Source organism: Theropithecus gelada, chromosome 1 (genome assembly GCF_003255815.1).
Source record: "Theropithecus gelada isolate Dixy chromosome 1, Tgel_1.0, whole genome shotgun sequence".
NCBI classification, from domain to species: Eukaryota; Metazoa; Chordata; class Mammalia; order Primates; family Cercopithecidae; genus Theropithecus; species Theropithecus gelada.
The window spans coordinates 61,320,247-61,339,301 of NC_037668.1; the positions used below are offsets into that span (position 1 = coordinate 61,320,247).

At 44.4% G+C, this 19,055-nt stretch overlaps 1 protein-coding gene across 1 annotated transcript in view; it reads right to left on the bottom strand.

Moving 5' to 3' along the window:
- CSMD2 (CUB and Sushi multiple domains 2) overlaps positions 1–19,055 on the bottom strand; it is a 655,178-nt gene that overhangs the window by 166,436 nt on the left and 469,687 nt on the right. The window contains exons 23-25 of the mRNA XM_025355777.1: positions 16,605–16,761; positions 14,841–15,032; positions 9,038–9,164 (exon numbers count right to left, since the gene is read on the bottom strand). Of these exons, the coding sequence (XP_025211562.1) occupies positions 9,038–9,164; positions 14,841–15,032; positions 16,605–16,761 (476 nt within the window). The remainder of the gene's footprint in view (positions 1–9,037; positions 9,165–14,840; positions 15,033–16,604; positions 16,762–19,055) is intronic.

Genomic DNA, 19,055 nt, shown 5'->3' on the forward strand with positions numbered 1-19,055 from the left:
CTGGAACACAGACATAATGTCTGGAGCTGCAGCAGCCAAGTAGGTAGCCATGAGGATGAAAATCTCGGGATGGCAGAGCAAGAAGAAAGGTTATGGCTTCCTGAGCAGCGGTACCAGGTCTGGATGGGACCTTCAGGTTCTTGTTCCAGGAGAAAAATGAACCCCCATCTGTTGAAGCCAGCTTTAGTCCGTTTTTCTATTTTCATTCCTAACTGATATAATTTCTATCTATAATACTGAGACCTTCAAGGGGAAAAGCTGTTTCTTATTTATATTTATACCCCCGTGCCTGGCAGCATGCCCAGCACTGAGTAAAGGCTCCAAGTTTTTAAATTGAACTGAACGTTGTTACTGTCTTTAAAATGTTCCAACAGCTCCTTATTATGCTGAGAAATCCATTCAGAGTTCTCATCTTGGCCTTCAGTGTGTAAAGACTCCTCTTTACCCACACAGCCTTATTTGCCCACATGTATGCAGCTCCAGCCACGTCAAGTGAGTGCCCTTTCGTGGTCAGATCCTATATTTTCCCCTATGTTCATGCTTTTGCTCTCCTACCCCTACCTGGAAAGACTGCCTCTACAGTCCCTCTCTCTCTTCTCTGTTACTGAACTCCTCTCTCTCTTCTCTGTTACTGAACTCCATTGCTTGGCTTGCACTTATAGCATTTATTTTATCTTGGAAGTAGCTGTCTGTTTGACTATTTCCCCACTAGAATGTGAACTCTTGGCAGACAAGGCTTGGCCTTGGTCTGGTCTTTGTGTTTCCAACTGCACAGCATCACACAGTCTCTGGCACAGAGCAGGTATTCAATGCATATTTTGTTAGATGGAATCAGACCACAGCCTGAATGGCAGACTGGAAAGAGCAAAGACTGACGTTAGACAAAACATGTTCAAAATCCACAATCCGGGGTGATTGTGAGATCTCAAGGAAGGTCATTTATCCTTTCTGGGCCTCGATGATCTGATCTATAAAATGGGGACAGTAATAACTGATTCAGAACCTGGTGTGCTATAGGTATTTGATAAATGTTAGATAGAGGCGCAGGACCAAGAGCAAAAGGCTTTCCCTCCCTTTCTTATCCAAGTTTTATCTGAGCTGGCCCACTGATTATTAAAAACCAAACCAAACCAAACCAAAACAAAACCCTCCAGCTCAACACTAGAAGCTGAGAAGAGGTTCCACTCCTACAGGATGAAACTTCTGTGTTCTATGCACGGATGACACAGGCAAGGGTGACAGGGAGACAGCAGCTCATGGGTCTGCCCTCCTGCTGTCAGCTGCCAGGCCTGGATGGAGTGCAATGGCCCATCCGCCCCATTCTTCCATTCCACTCTTGTCACACACATCCAAGCAGGACCCATGTTCCAGCTTGGACCACACCCAAGGGTAAGCCTGGCCATAGATTCCTGCAGCCAACCACTTCGCCTCTTGGGCACTCCTGGGAAGGGACCATCCTTGCCCAGCTTGCTGGAGCAAACCTGGCTACAAATCCCTCTGGTCACCCCCAGTGCTTGATCAGGGCTGAAGCAGGGTAGGGAGATGCGCCTGAAAGGCTTCTCCTGTCCGTGCCCCTGGAAATAACCTCATGGGCTAGCCTGCTGCCTAGCCCATGCCCCTTTCCATCTGGCACACCTGCTCCCACCTACAGTATAGCACCCACCACCTGAGATCCTTTAGGGGTCACTTACAGCCTGCTGTGCTTAGGAATACTCTGTTTGGGTAAAATTGACAATCCACCTAGCTCCAGGTGGGAGTTCTCATCATTTGGGAATTACATGCCAGTCATGTTCTAGGTGCTTTATATATGCTCACTCAATCCTCATAGCAACCTTAAGGAGGGTACCCTCTTTAATTATCATCTTAAAGAGAACTGAGGAACAGAGGGCTTAAAGAGCTCCCTGAGCAACATAGCAAATAAGAGTGGCAGGTAGGCTGGTACCAGAGTCCAGCTCTTAGTTATGACTTGATAGTAAATAAACAATAAAACTTATGGGACATAAAGAATCCAGCTGAATAATCAAACCAAATGGCTCAAGTGCAAAATGCAGTTGATGCAGGAAAAAACAGACAACATTGTAAAACAAAACACAAATAGTATTCTCAGAGATACAAGATGATAACATATTGATAAAAACAAAAGTAGGCTGTCAAGAGTAGTCTAGAAACGGAAAAAGTAGTTTCCTCAAAATAAAAACAAAAGCAAGATTTCCAAAATAAAAAGAGGGTAAAGAACAGGATAATTACTGTTGAGAACTGAATTAATGAAAACACAAGATCACTGGCAGAATAAAACGGGATATAGAACTTTGAAATCACTAGAACAAAAAGCCAATTACAACAGATCAGCTAACAACAGGAAGAGTTAACAATAAAAAAAGCAATACAGAAGCATAATGTATATTGTTTGAAAGAAAGCATAATACATTTTATGTAAAAGAAATATAGCCCCTTGTACTCCTTTCATATTCTTCAATGCCCATGGAACATAAATAAAAGAAAAACATTCAAAAAGTAAAAGAAGGCACAACGCAGTCAAAATAAAAATAATGAAAACCATACAAAATCTATAAACTACTTAGTAACTGAAAAAATTCTTAAATATTCTTGGATTTAAGAGAAATCTAAATGAGTTATAGACTAGAAATGAGCCCAGTTGAACACTCTATAGGAAAAAGACAAATTGTCCAAACAAAAAACACACAAAGAACCAGAAGCAGCAAAGACAATTAAATATCCTATTGTCCATCTAAGCGGTGAAGACTAAAAAGTATTGACAATGTCTAGTGATACTGTGTGGGGTAGCAGGCCTTCTCATAGACTTCTGGTGGACTCGTAAATTGCTATAATATCTAGAGGAAATTTTGAGGTCACGTATCAAAATTTGCCTCCTAAAAATATATCCTAAGGAAATAAAGGGACAACTGTTCGAAGATTCAGGAATAAGAATGTTGGAGTGAAAAGCTGAAAAGATTCACTGATTCAGCAGATGAATGGTTAAATAAATTATGGTGATGCATACAATATAATTCTCTGTACCCATCAAACAGGAAGAGGTAGATCTATATACATTGACATGATAAGATGGTGACATATGATCAAGTGGTAAAACAAAAAACAAGTTACTGAGCCACGCATGTGGATGAACTTGGTTTAGAAACACGTGTATTACATTTGCTTTACGCACATATCGGCACACAAAATATCCAAAAGAATAAGTAGAGCAAACAGACATTAATAGTTATTTTATGTGGGATGTGAGGAGGGGTAAGATTACAGAGTAAGACTGTAGAAACGTTTCATTTCAAGTTTATACATTTCTTTGTTTAAATTTTGAATTTAAAAAAAAATGATTATCTGGCTGGGTGCAGTGGCTCACACCTATAATCCCAGCACTTTGGGAGGTCGAGGCAGGAGAATCACTTGAGGCCAGGAGTTCAAGACCAGCCTGGCCAACATGGTGAAACCCCGTCTCTACAAAAATTAGCCAGGCGTGATGTCGCTCGCCTATAATCCCAGCTACTTGGGAGGCTGAGGCATGAGAATTGCTGGAGCCTGGGAGGTGGGGGTTGCAGTGAGCTGAGACAGTGCCACTGTATTCCAGCCTGGGCAATAGAACAAGACTGTCCAACCCCCTCCCAAAAAAGAGTACCTAATTTGTATATAGAAAAATTCTATAAAGATATTTCCAATAAAAAAGATAATAACTAAATAAGGACTCAAACACAAAGGGGCTTTTTGTGTTTGTCTAATTATGAACGTGAGTTATCCTAACTTTGCTGCTGGTTATTCAAGACAGGTGTGTGTGTGTGTCTGTGTGTGTGTGTGTGTGTGTGTGTGTGTGTGTGTGTGTTGGGGGTTGAGGGAGAGGGAGGGAGAGGAGAAAGAGACAGAGGGAGGGTAGGAGAGGGAGAGAGGGAGAGGGAAAGAAGGAGGAAAGGGGAGGGAAAGGGGGAGGACTGAGTAAGCACACAAGTACTGCTGTACATGTGCACACTATGCACACTAGTTGGGATGGCAGGCTGGGGTGGGGGAGTGAGGAAGGGATGGTGTCTTGCCACTCTATCTCCATCTTTCTGCAGTTCTCAATGAAACTGGGAAGACCTTACTTCACATTAGCTCCTTTGAGGTTGCTGTGGCTCCAAGAAGCCATCCAGACTAAGGACTGATATTATCTTTACCTTCTTCGGACTATTTCCCATTTTGGGATCCTCAGCATTCCCCCCATTGTGGGCAGCAAGCCACCCAGGTGCCAAGGCAAGAGACAGAGGGCACAAGCTGTTCCAGTATAATAAAATATATAAAATAAGAATAGTTATACTAGATATAGATCATAGATGTGATTATATATGAATATCATTAATCATTGGTTTGTAGCAATTACTCTTTATTCCAATATTATAATAATCCTTGCTCTTACAACCATAACCTAGGAAAAACCAGGTCATGCAGAGATAGGAGCTGAGGGGACATAGTGAGAAGTGACCAGAAGACAGGAGTGTGAGCCTTCTGTTATGCCCGGGCAGGGCCACCAGAGGGCTCCTTGGTCTAGCGGTAACGCCAGCGTCTGGGAAGATGCCCGTTGCCAAGCAGACCATGGTCTAGCGGTAGCATCAGTGTCAAGGAAAAACACCCACTAAGTACTTAGCAGATGGGAAAAGGGTGTCTCCCTTTCCCCGGGGGAGTTTGGAGAAGACTCTGCTCCACCACCTCCTGTGGAGGGCCTGACTGCCCACCCCTAGTTATCCAGAGGCCTAACCGTCTCCCTGTGATGCTGTGCTTCAGTGGTCATGCTTCTAGTCTGCCTTCATGTTCCATCCTGTACACCTGGCTCTGCCTTCTATATAGCAGTAGCAAATTAGTGAAAGTACTAAAAGTCTTTGATATGCAGAAATAATTGGTGTAAGCTGTTTCTCTCTCTCTTCGTCTCTCTGCCTTGGCTGCCAGGCAGGGAAGGGCCCCCTGCCCAATGGACATGTGACCCACATGACCTTATCTATCATTGAAGATGGCTCACACTCCTTACCCTGCCCCTTTGTCATGTATCCAATAAATATTAGCGCAGCCCCACATTCGGGGCCACTACCGGTCTCTGCGTCTTGGTGGTGGTGGTCCCCCGGGGCCCAACTGCCTTTTCTTTTTTTTTTGAGACGGAGTCTCGCTCTGTCTCCCAGGCTGGAGTGCAGTGGTGCGATCTCGGCTCACTGTAAGCTCCACCTCCTGGGTTCATGCCATTCTCCTGCCTCAGCCTCCCGAGCAGCTGGGACTACAGGCGCCCACCACCACGCCCGACTAATTTTTTGTATTTTTAGTAGAGACGGGGTTTTACCGTGTCAGCCAGGATGGTCTTGATCTCCTGACCTTGTGATCCGCCTGCCTTGGCCTCCCAAAGTGCTGGGATTACAGGCGTGAGCCACCGCGCCTGGCCTGCCTTTTCTTTTATCTCTTTGTCTTGTGTCTTCATTTCTACAATCTCTTGTCTCTGCATACGGGGAGAAAAACCCATCGACCCTATGGGGCTGGACCCTACACCCCATGACTTCATATTTCTTGCTATGTTACTCTGGACAGGACGTTTCCTGTATGTGTTTTGATCTTGTCTTCCTGAGGGCTAGAAAGGGCATCTCCTGTCTCCCCTCCACCCCCACAGCCACCATTCTCATCAGTGAAAACGGTCCTCACTACTGCCCAGAAATCCATTCATCAACTTCTTGTAATTTCCTTGTGTCAGCCACACCTAGATCTGCTCTGCTTTCCCTAATTCCCAGAGGCTGTGCCTTTTAGGTAGGTTACGGCTGCTATGCCATGGATGAACACATCCTTCTCTTTAGAGGATGTGTGCCAAAGCACCTAGAAATGAAGTATGATGATGTTGACGGTGTACTTTTCAGTGGCTCAGCAAAAAGGAAAACAAAAGGATTGAAAGAGAAGAACAAAGAAAGCACATAAGCATATATGGCAAAATAGTAACGCCATTTGGGTGTAGGTAGTAGGTACGCATGTACTTGGTGTGCTATTGTCACAAACAGTAGTTGAGAAAAGTTGGTGTGATCACTTGAATTTTCCCTGAATTTTCTCTTCTTCTCCATCTCCACTGCCACTGCCCGGCTTCCGGCCTCCTCGTCTGTCCCCAGCCACACTCTGGAGACAGCCTCCTCACTGTGCTTACAGGCCCAGCCTGTCCCACTCCGCCCATTCTCCACAAAACTGCCAGGAGCTGTCCAAATGCAGCATCACAGCCCCAAGGCCCTCTGTGCTCCCTACGGCCTCGGCCACCAGCTCCATCTCTCATGAAAGCTGCCACCCACCAAATCGCAGGTGATCATCCAGCTTCGGGAACCATTTCCAGCTCCTTGAGGCTGACCACACTGCTTCACTCTCTGCCTAGAAGCTCATTACCCTCCCACCCACCTTCCTCGTTGGCTACCTGGCAACCTCCTCTCCCTCCTTCAGGACTCAGCTCTAGGGTCACCTTTTCCAGAATGACTCCTCCCATCTCCTCCTGTCCTGCTTTTCCGTTCCCCTTCCTCCTTGTGCCAGCACCTTGTTCTGGACCGACATGTGTGTCTGCCCTTTGTGAACCATGGCCACATCTCATTCATTTATATAATGCCAGCACCTGGCACAGGCACAGCCAGGTAGCAAACAAACAGATATTTGTGAATATGAGGGAATGAATGCATCAATGAATGATGCTCCGAGTGAAGAAAGTGAGAAAACCTCTTGATTTGCACACGTATATACTAAAGTGAAGTAGTCATTATGTTCTTGATCCACTCATTGTTCAATCACTAGTCACTGAAGAACTATCACAGATCCACTAGGCATAAAACTACCTTTATACTTGGGTCTTGCTTCATTCATTCTTTCATTCATCAAACACTTGACACCTGTTGAGCCAGGGGCACTGAGCTAAGAGCTGGGAGACCTGCAAAGATGAATCAGGCAGGGACCACAGCTCCAGAAGGGGAGGTAACGCATAAGCATAAATAAAGGAGAAAAGTGGTCAGTGTCATCAGGAAAATATAGGCAACAGGCAATGGAAGTTCAGAAGAGACAGAAAGGACTCCTAGGAGCCCTGTAAGAGAGGGGGTGAGGGATGACCTCCTGGGGGAGCTGACATTTGCACTTGACTTTGAGGGATGGAGAATTTTAGATGTAAGCCTTTGGAGGGAGGAGGGCATTCCAGAGGAAGGGCAGAGTAGAAACAAAGGCCCTGACCTAGGCCCTGAGCTAGGCCACATACAGGGGTCACCAATAATTTTGCCTTGTCAGAATGTCATTGAACAGAAGTGGTGGAAAATGAGGTTGGGAAGGGAGGTTGAAGTTGCTGTAGCCTCAAAGGCCAGAATAAAATGGTTACCTTTTATTCTGTAAGTGTGGGGTGGCCACGGAAGGTTTCTAATCAGAGGGTGAACTGATCAGGTATGCTTCCAGAAGGTTATCCCAGCAGTGCTGTGCAGGATGAATGTGTATATTTAACTTGTCCCCCTAATAATGCAAAGTCCTTATGTATGCTGCTGACCTTATTTTGCTCAGAGTTTAGCTAAAAAATCTGTACATAGTAAACACTTAATACATTTCTTTAACATTAATTGAACTGTGTACATCAGTGAATATCTACATTTCTTGCAGCAACACACCCATTCAGCCAGTTCTCCTTAATTGGAAACTCTTACATGCAGGACTCTTCTCCTAGCTACACTTCTGTTCCTTTTCTTGGCTCCTCACTGTTCCAAATCCTTAGCACTGACTTCCTGGATCATTGTAACAGACTCCTGATGGTGCCTCCCCATGAACTCTCTACACTGCAAATAACCCTGGTGGACCGACCCTGCTCAAGAAACTTCCATGGCTCCCTGTTAGTTATTGGCATTTAAGATGCTCCATAACCAGGCCATACGTTAACCCTATCTATCTCCCATTCTTTATCCATGTGTTTCCCCTACTGCAGCCAGACTGTTTCCTCTCCAATTCCCGTATTCTATCCTCCTTTCATACCTCTGCTCATACTGCTACCCCAACCTGCTCTTTTCCTCCTAACTCACCTGAGCCACGGCTCAAGGCCCCGTTTTGCCAGCAGTGCAATAGTGTGAAGATTCAGAAAGACCTGGGTTCAGATCTCAGAGTTTTGGTTCCCTGTGCAAACTTAGTAGTGCTATGCATCCTCTTGGAATCTGAGTTTTCTCATCTACAAAATGGGAAGTACAATAATGTCTATTTGTTATTAGGGCTTATTATTATCATTATCAATAGGGCTATTGTGGGGAGTTAATAGTGCAGGCTCTGTGCTCTGTAAACGGTGATGGTTCTTTCTCCTCTGACTCCTTGAAATTCCAATAAGGAATTCCCGGAAGGAAGTTACATTTTGATGGCATACCTATTTCGAAGGAAGTTATCTTTTGAAGAAGTACATACCGCTGCTGGTCTTTTGCTATTTACTTCCTCCACAACTCAAAAATACAAGCATTTCTGTCCTCATTTTAAAGATGAGGAAACAGCCTGAAAAAGGGAAGCAATCTGCCAGGGGCCATACAGCTAAAGCTGAGTTAGTGCTTGCTAACTGTCAGAAATAACCACAGCAGCTGTTATTAAACATTCACTATGTTCCAAGTACTACACTGAGCATATTACATGCAATATCTCATTCAAGTGCTTTATCTTGAGATCCATACTCTACAGAAGAGGACAATGAGATGCAGAGAGGATAAGGAACTTTTCCAAAGTCCTGCAAATAGTACATAGAAGGGTTGGATTCAAATGGGGGTCTGCATGCATTCAATCCATGCCCTTGGCTACGCTGCTGTAACTGTGCTATCTGGGCCAGTGAGGTGTATGGACTTGGCATGAAGCCCTGAGAGGCTGAGACTGACCTTTCCAGATTTTTTCAGGCATCCAGCGTAGCAACCACCATTGATCACAAGGTTCTCCAGGTGAGGCAGGTGGGTCAGGCACTAGCTGGATGGCCTGGTGATGATGCCGATGATGCCTCCCCTGAACAACTCGCGATGGTTACTTTGCCAGCCCTGACACTTACCCAATGGTGCAGCCGGCCTCTGCTTCGATGGTCCAGATGCAGTTGAGATTGTGTTCATAGGGAGCTGGATACCCAGGTGACAGCACCTGCCCCGACACCTCTCCTTTTACTGTCCCTCCACACTCGGCTGAAAGAAATCCCAAAAGAGTGAGCTTCACAGGGTGGCCTGAGCTGCCAGCAGTCACTCAGCGGCTCCTTTTGCCTGTTTGCTCCTGAGTCCCTCTCATTCATTCCAAGTGACTGAGCACAGCATATTAAAAAGTCCCTGGATGAGACTTATATCCAGAACCTATAAAGAACCCCTACAAATCAACAACAAAAAGATGAATAACCCAATTTTAAAAAGGCAAAGGATTTGAACAAACATTTCTCCAAAGAAGATATATAAATAGCCAATCCATACATGAAAACATGTTTAACATTGTTAGTCATTAGGGAAATACAAATCAAACCCACAATAAGATATCACTTCACATCCACTGGGATGTCTATGGTCAGAAAGACTATACAAGTGTAGGTGAGGATGTGGAGAAACTGGAACTCTCATCGTTACTGATGGAAATGTAAAATGGTACAGCTGCTTTCAAAAACAAGTTGGTGGTTCCTCAAAATGTTAAACATAGTCACCATATGACCTAGCAATTCTGCTCTTAGGCATATACCCAAGATAAATGAAAACATGTTCACATAAAAACTTGAACATGAATGTTCATAACAACGTTATTCATAGTTATCAAAAAGTGTAAACAACCCAAATGTCTATCAACTGATGAATGAATAAACAAAATGTGGCATAACCACGCAATGGAATAGTATTCAACCACAAAAAGGAATCAAGGCAGCCAGACACGGTGGCTCACACTTGTAATCCCAGCATTCTGGGAGGCCGAGGTAGGTGGATTACCTGCAGTTGGGAGTTTCAGACCAGCCTGACCAACATGGAGAAACCCCATCTCTACTAAAAACACAAAAAATTAGCCAGCATGGTGGCACGTGCCTGTAATCCCAGTTACTCAGGAGGCTTAGGTAGGAGAATCGCTTGAACCCGGGAGGCAGAGGTTGTGGTGAGCCGAGATCGCACCATTGCACTCCAGCCTGGGCAACAAATGCGAAACTCCGTCTCAAAATAACAACAACAACAACAACAACAAGGAATCCAGGCTTGATACCTGCTACAATATAGATGAACTCTGAAAACATTAGTTAAGTGAAGGAAGTCAGACACATTGTGCGATTCCACTTATATGAAATACCTAGAACAGGCAAATCTTGGAGACAGAAGGTACATTAGTGGTTGCCAGGGGCTGGGGGAGGGGACAACTGGGAGTGGCTGTTAATAGGCATGGGTTTTCTTTTGTGGGGGACAAAATGTTCAAAAATTAGATTGTGGTGATGGCTGTACAACCCTGTGCATATACTACTCACATGGTTAGGCTTTGTGTCCCTACCCAAATTTCGCCTTGAATTGTAATCCCCAGGAGTTGAGGGAGGAACCTGGTGGGAGGTGACTGGATCATGGGGGCAGTTTCCCCCATACTGTTCTCATGATAGTGAGTGAACTCTCACGAGATATGATGGTTTTATAAGTGTTTGACAAGTTCCTCCTTCTCTCACTTTTCTCTCTCCTGCCACCTTGTAAAAAAGGTGCCTGCTTCCCCTTCCACCATGATTGTAAGTTTCCTGAGGCTTCCCCAGCCCTGAGGAACTGTGAGTCAGTTAAACCTCTTTCCTTTACAAATTACCTCGTCTCAGGTAGTATCTTTATAGCGGTGTGAGAACAGACTAATATAATTACAAACAACTGAATTGTACACTGGTAAACAAATCAGCCCCTGAATGGAGGGCTGATTGCCTATTCTGTGACCAACCTCCTCAAAGCCTCCTAGGGAGGAACATGCAAGTACTTCAACCTGCTTCTTGATAGCAACAGGACCTCTGCTAGCTGCCAGGACAGCAGAGATCAGCAAGATACTGCCCTCCTCTGGAAGAGTTTACCATCTAGTAGAGAAGACAGCCACACTGTGTGCTATGTGTCCTAATAGCAAGTGGTAGCAGAAGTGACCAATCTCCCTGAGCAAAGGACAGCAAGAGCCAGGGAGGGTGCTGGTCTCAAATGAACCTTGAAGGAGAAGCAAGAGTTGACCAGGTCGGGTTGGTAGCAAGGGTAGGATGGAAAGGAGGGCACTGCAGAGAGACAGAGAAGAGTAACTGCAAAGTTCCTGGAAGTGAGGAAGAGCATGGCAGGCTGGAGGCCAGGGTATGAGATAGGGCGAGGGGGGAGACGGGACTGGAAAGGTGAGGAAGCATCACAGGTTGAAGGACCTTGGATACCAGGCTGTCATATATTTACTGTTCCAGGAAAGAACTGCAGTGTTTATATGCGTGAGTTAATTGACTGCGTGACACATCAGTGAACTTTGCATGTTAGAAGAAGTCAGTGTGGTGGCAGTATGAGGGGGTACGGCAGGGGTGAAACTGGAGGCAGGGAGGCAAGTGAAGAGGTCTACATTCCCCATCAGAGCAATCACTGAAGTCAGAAGCTGGGGGTTCTTCCTGGCCTTCTCCTCCTTTCTCCCCGACATCTAATCTCCCTCTGAGACCCAGTTGTTAAACCTGTGTGATATTATTCATGTTTGACTCAACTCCCCCTACATTGCTGGAATCTTGACTCAGGCCCTCACCATCTCTAGGCTGGCACTGCTGCCCACACTCTAGGCAGTGCTATCAACAGATCTTTATCAAATGCAAACAAGTGACTGCTTGCATTCACTCCCCAAATGAAGTCTAAGCTTTTCAGTGGAGCCCACTGAGCCCACCAGAGTGGCTCCCTTTGGCCTCTCTGAACTCTTTGGTCCAGCCTGATGAAGTCCACAAGTTCTATTTGGATGGAGGACCTGAATAAACATCCTCGCTATGACACCTTTTGTGGCATACCTCCCCTCCCCAGGTAGAACTGACACTGCCCTCCTTTATGTCTCCATTACAATGTGAATAGATTTCTATTGTAGCATGTGTAACATGTTATTAAAATCATGTCTATTTCCTCCACAAGACTATGAGCTCCTTGGCAGCAGGGAGCTTGTCTTATATCTGCACATCAAGTACCTACTATACTGTTTGGCACATTATAGATGCTTAATGTTTATTGAATGAATGGATGGTTGGACAATCAAATGAATGGAAGTAGATTATTGCTTTCCATGCAAATTACTATAAGCGTCTGAATCAAGGGAGAATGAGTACAAATGAAGAGGAGGATATTCATCGCAGAGCTATTTAGGAAAAGGAATAGTTGATTAGGCAAGATGCTAGAAATAGAGGAAGGGATCAAGGTCACAGATGGAAGACTGACCCCTACCTGTTGCTAAGGACTCATCCAACATTTCATGGATCCCTTGGTTTCACACAGGACCACTAACGAAGGGTTGCAGGAGAGGCCCTCTACCAGACCCTCTGCTCAAGCTTCACTGTGAGCCCTCTCTCCAAGGTGCTGTTGGGGTGGGAGGTGTGAACCTGATTGAAAGATGCCAGGCTGAATGGGGCCATGGCAGGGAGTAGGGTGCTGGTGAGAGGATGGACTACAATTGTGAGGAGGAGGCTTGACTGGTCCACAAATAGAGGAAGTAGCTAGAAAGGTGGGAGGGCATTATCCATGTCCTTGGTTCAAGCTTTCTTCCATATTCCAGACAGAGAAGGACCTCCTGCTTCCTGGGAAGTGAGGGTTTGGAGGCAGCAGCACTGGGAGCATGTCATCATGGACAACTAGATACCCTACCTGGGGTCTGGCAGGTGGGCAGGAGGGGGCTGAGTGGGCCAGCATGTAGCAGATTCAACAACACTGAGAACATATAACTCTACTCTTTCTGGTCTTCTCCCTTCTTCCCAACCTAGAGCCTTGGCTGCTTTGTTTGGGCTGCAGAGTCCAGTCACTGAAGGATAAAACATTTGGATGTTTTAAGCTACAGCGGTCATTTGTGGTAGACCATGATGAAGTTGACCACAACATGACATATACAAAAATATGCACATAATCTCAAATACACAGCCTTACTCCTCTAGCAGGCTAGAGGCAGTCTCAATGGGGAAGACCTCCAAGGTTCTAGTGTAATTCTAAGTTTAAATGCTCTTATACTGCTTGAGTGAATCCAATAAGTCCAGTCCAACTGGCATATTTGATATTCAAAGTAATCTTACAGTGAATCCTTTCCGCAAAGCAAATAATTATCTTGTAATGCGAGTCATCATCCCTCCTTTTCATTTTGCGTGCTCTGGCTTGCTTGTCTGTGGCATTATACTGTTGTGTGTTTATGCAAGCATCACCCTTCCTGGCCTGAGATCTACTCTTCTCTGTATTCCTAGTGCCTAGCATAGGGCCTGGCACATGAATGAGGGGAAATATAAAAAGAGAGATAGAGGGTGAAAGGGAAGATATGCTTGAAGACCAGGTCAAAGGCAAAGGGAGAAGAAGACCCTGGAGGCTCCATAAAGGCTGCTGTTTTGGTCTGTCCACTTGCAGAGGGTCCACTTAGACCCTCCGTTGTATAAGAGTGTTAAAGATCCTATGAAAATGTAGTCATCTAGGGGAAAAGAAGCATCTGTGCCCATTAACACTTCCCACCATGCCGGTTCACACTTTCACCCGTGCACGTGCTCAGTCTAGAATGTCCATCTCGCCTCCTCTCCCTCCTATTGGTGAATTCTAACCCATTCTTCCAAGTCTCAACTGAAATATCACCTCCCAGGCAAAACATTCTCATATCCTCCCAACATCTTGCACTTAACTCTTTCTACAGTGCTTCTCTTATATTATACTTACCTGTTTATGTGTCTGTTCTTCATGTTAGAGTATGGGCCCCCACAAGGGCAGTGAACAGGTTTTATTCTTCATTTATTTCTCTGCCTCCACAAATACCCAGACATACATGTGCACCAATTCTCACATGTGGGGCTTGGTAGGCATGTACGTATTTTTCCAGTGGAGGTTTTGTTCTTACAAGATTAGCCAGTGCTGGCACAGACACATTGAGGTTGTGGCACATGAGAAAGGGGGTGGAGAGAGAGAAAGGTCTGATTTTGGAAAGGTAGGAGGCAGGACAAAGCAGTATGGGGGAATTCACATTAGCAGGGAGATGGGTGGTAAGAGATGAAAAGGCCAAACAGAATGACCATTTTTGCCTATTTTGCACTTCTGCCTCAGATGACTGTCTCTTGTCCTGTGACACGTGTAAAGATTCTAGAGAACCTCTGATGACATTCGGGAAGAACCACAGGTTTAAAGATGCAAGTTGATTATTGCATTCTTTATCAGTGAGAGCAATGGTTGTTCTTTATCTTACTCTTTCTTTTGACATTCCTCCAGAAAAGGGAGAATGAGTCCCATTTTACCTACAGGGAAACTGAGACCCAGAGCGGGTGGGAGACTCATCTGAGTCTTGGTGTTACAATAAGCCCTCGAACTCAGGCAAAAGCCCCATCTCTCCCTTTCTAATGGACTCTCCCACCTCGTCACTATCACCCGCGTTACAATTTTGAGGGCATGACTTGGCTGTGGTCCCACTTGCTAAATGTACGACAAAGGCAAGCTACCCGCCTGAATGCACTGCTTCATGGGTGTAATGAAGTGTGAGAGTGAGGAAGTGGAGAAGGGGTGCAGGCGAGCCATGATGTCTGTTAACAAGAGGATTCAGTCCAAGTAGATGGCCCCCAGGCCCTGGAGCATGAGGTCTAACTAGAATGAGACCAGGGCTAGACCTTGGTATTATGGGAGACCCAAGGGTTCCCTGCAGAGGAAGAGCCCTCCTACCAACACAGGTGGGCAGAGGCCGGTCCCAGGTCCGGCGCTCTCCACTCAGACACAGCAGCTCCTCACTACCCCGCAGGCTGTATCCAGGGTCACAGCTGAAGGACACGGAGCTCCCTGCAAAATGACCTTCATCGTGAACCTTGTAGCCAAACTGCGGGGTTCCTGGGTCCTCACATTTGATGAGTTCGAAACCTGGTGAGGAGAGAAGAGGTAGAGTGAGTAAGACCTATTGTGGCAGAAACCACGCTTCCTCTCTTCCCTCGAAGCCCATGTCCTCAAGGAAGCTGTCTCAGCCACAGCCTGTGGGTTCTGATGGATTCACCAGTCAGGATTTCCTCATTTCTATGCTCAGTTGAGGGTGTATTAAGGAACATCCATTTCTCTGTTGCTAAATGTAAATGATTTCTGCTTTTAATAGTTTTCAGGCCTAAGGTCTGCATTTTCTATTTCTTTTGTTTGACCCCATAGCATTTTTGCTAGCAGGAGCGTTCTTTTCATTTTGCTCATTGAGACATTCTGATAACATGGGGTAATATGGAGAAGTCACCTTAAATGTATGTTTAAAAGCTTAGTTATGACCTGCTTAAACATATGCTGTTGAAACGGGCTGGAAAAGGAAACAGATTTATGCAGAGCTCCCACTCTATGGCGCTATACATGTGTTCTCTCTCATTTGTTATTCACAGGAGTCTTACAGGTGGGTATAATTATCTGCATTTTACAACTGAGAGCATTGATTTGGGAAGGTTAAACAAACTGTTCCAAACTTACACAATTTTCACATGATAGAAATGGAATTTAAACGTGTCTCTAATCCTCTTCCACTGAACCTCCTGCTGTAACAGGCAAGGATCCTCTGCCAGGCAGCCTCGAGCCCAGGCGAGGGGAAGCCTGACTATACTCTGTGGATTATTTTCCCCAATAGCTTTCTTTATTGAGATACAATTCACATACCATACATTCTCCCATCTAATGTGTACAATCCAATGTCTTTTAGTAGATTCACAGAGTTGTACAGCTATTGCTATAATCAGCTCTACAACATTTTTATCACTTCAAAAAGAAGTTCCATAGACATTTTCCCCTAACTCCCTCAGCCTTAGGCAACTGCCCTTTACTTTCTGGCTCTAGGGATTTGCCTGTTCTGGACAGTTCCTACAAAGAGACTCAAACAATATGTGGCCTTTGAGACTGGATTCTTTCACTTAGTGCAATCTTTTCAAGGGCCATCCACATTGATGCACCTATCAGTACTTCACTCATTTATTTTTTTTTAAAGACAGAGTCTTGCTCTGTCACCCAGGCTAGAGTGCAGTGGTGCAATCTCAGCTCACTGCAACCTCTGCCTTCTGGGTTCAAGTGATTCTCCTGCCTCAGCCTCCCGAGTAGCTGGGATTACAGGTGCCCGCCACCACACCCAGCTAATTTTTGTAGTTTTAGTACAAAGGGGGTTTCACCATCTTGGCCAGGCTGATCTCGAACTCCTGACCTCGTGATCCACCTGCCTTGGCCTCCCAGTGCTGGGATTACAGGCATAAGCCACTGTGCCCTGCCACTTCACTCCTTCTTATGGCCAAATGCTATTCCATTGTATGAACATATCACATTTTGTTTACCCATGCATCCACTGATGGATACACATTGGATTTTAAAACAGTCTTAAGAGCACATTCTTTGTATCTTGTGGGCAAGTAGAAGCTCAAGTAAATGAATAAAATGGGAAAGCCTGACTTCCTTGACCACACGGATGCAAGAAAGACTTACTGGAAAACTGCAGTTCAAAGCCCTTGCTGGTGTTTTCAGCGTCAGTGATGAAATCAAGCCACAGACTGCTGGATGTGCTGTTCAAAGTCACCCCCATCATCTCAGAACGGCTGAATACTCCCAGCAAACGGGCGGAGTTGTTGTTGCCATCATAAACCTGGACACAGGAGAGACCCCCAACCCAATGTCGTCAGCATGGCCTTATGTTGAACAATACCTTCTTACCCCACAACCCACACTCCTGGAGTTTAGCACTGGTAACAACTATCAGAGGCACATCGAGTTATCAGATGCAAGGAAGATGGCAGAGGGAAGCTATCAACTGAGCAAGTTATCTCGTTTTCCCTTGATGTCAGTTCTATGCTCAGCCCATCTTTACTGTGAATCTGGTCTTTGGGAACTGGTTGCTATTCCAACCTTTCCAGTGGAGATCTGCTCTTGTTCCCTCAACCCCCATATAGCACCAGCTTATTCTTTAGCAGCCTGGGGAGGCCAGGTTTGGGTTGCCTGCTTCTCAAACCATCTGTTTCCTCAGATAGACAGGCTGAAAGCATTCATCTCTACATTGCTAAACCCGCAATCCTGTCCTTCCAGTACATGAGACAGCCATCCTCTCACATGATCCCACCCAACTGTGGCAGTAGCCTGTCTTGACCACTCTGCTGGATGTCATCCCTGGGAATCAGATGGGATGGAGTTAAAATGACCAGCGTGTCATGGTGACTTTTTCTTCCCCAAGCTCAGCCTCTGCCCCTTCCCTGCTAAAATGAGGGCTCCAGCTAGGGCCTGCTGGGCTTGCCCAGGGTGGAATCATACAGGCATCTGGCTTCCCTTGCTCCCATCTGTCCCCTGAACTTCTTAGTACCAGCAAAGACAACAATCATCAGAATAATGAACTGGCTCCCCAGGTTTCGAGGTTGCTGCTCCTTTCCAGATAATTGTACAAATAACAACAGAAGTTGTGATTGAGTGAAAGACCCCCTGGTGCTTTTGTAAATATCAAAGATGGGATCTATGAGTGGGTGATGAATATTTGTGCATGGCACACAATGTGATGCCAGCTGCCAGCAAATTGGAACAATATTTCCAGTGTACTATTTATGAAGCAAAGCTTTCTAAAAGAAGCCATCCTTCAAGCTAACAGTGTTGTATATTATAGAGATTTGTTTAGGCTCCTGGGAGCCTGAAGTCTGTTACCAGATCCTTGTGTAATTGCTGTATATCACTGATAGACTGAGTGAATTCCAGGGTTCCAACAGACATCAAGATAATACAAGTTCAAAGAGTTTAGCCTAAATTGTTACAAAAATATTTTTAACTACCAAAACATATGGAAATCAATGGACCAAAGCATTTATCATCAATGGAATAAGAATCATCAATTGCAATAAGAAATAATAATCATCAATTGCAGTAAGGAAGACAATCAGACAACATGTGTTTCTTTAATAAAAGATATACCATCACCCATGGAGTTACCTTGCCAAAAAAATCAGACCTGATCAGATCAAGCCACTGGATCTAATTTCCAACTTATGGGCAATAAATACCGAGGACAGAGGAACATACAAAATGATACGTTGTGAGGGCATTCAGCAAAATCCAGAGTGGAAAGTTCCACTGAACAAATGATCTGATTTCCTCAACAAATAAGTTACAAGGGGGAAAAGAAAAAAGATGGAAGGAGAAACCTGTAGATTAAAAAACACATGAGACAATGACTCTAATGTGTGGACCTTATTGAATCCTGATTCAAATAAACTATAAATTTAAAAAATGTTATGACATCTATGAGATAATTGGAAATTTAAACACTCACTGGATATATGATGTTATTCAGAAACGATGGTTAATTAATAAAAAGTATGATGGGAACAGGATATTTTCCTTAATTTCCAAGCATAATTCATCCTAATTCATCAAGAACAAAAATGTTACTTGTATCATTACAATAAAATATTAATTGCCGAAAAACTTATAAAACAGAAATGTGCAAATAACTTTCAGGACTTACAACATATTGGTAAGTATCTTTCTAGGCTTTATTCTATGCATTTATTTCCTTGTATAAATTTATGTTTTTATAATTTTTTATAACAATAAGATCAAATTATAGATACTATAGGGCAACCTGCTCTTTCACTTAATATAATGTATATATTTTTAAAGTCATTAAATATTTTTTCCATAACAGCATTTAAATGGCAGCAGGAATTTCTATAATAAAAATTAACCCAATCTGCAATATAATTATTTACACATCAGTGTCCAAAATATGTGCTCTGGTACTTAAGGTTCACTCAGTAAATGTATGATAAATAAACCAGTATTTTCCTCTAGAATTCATGTCCTTAAATCTACCTGAAATTTATTTTGGGATATGATATACAATTCTACCTTACCTCCCTGATAGATTAGTCATTTAACCAAACTCTGTTTGTAAATATTCCA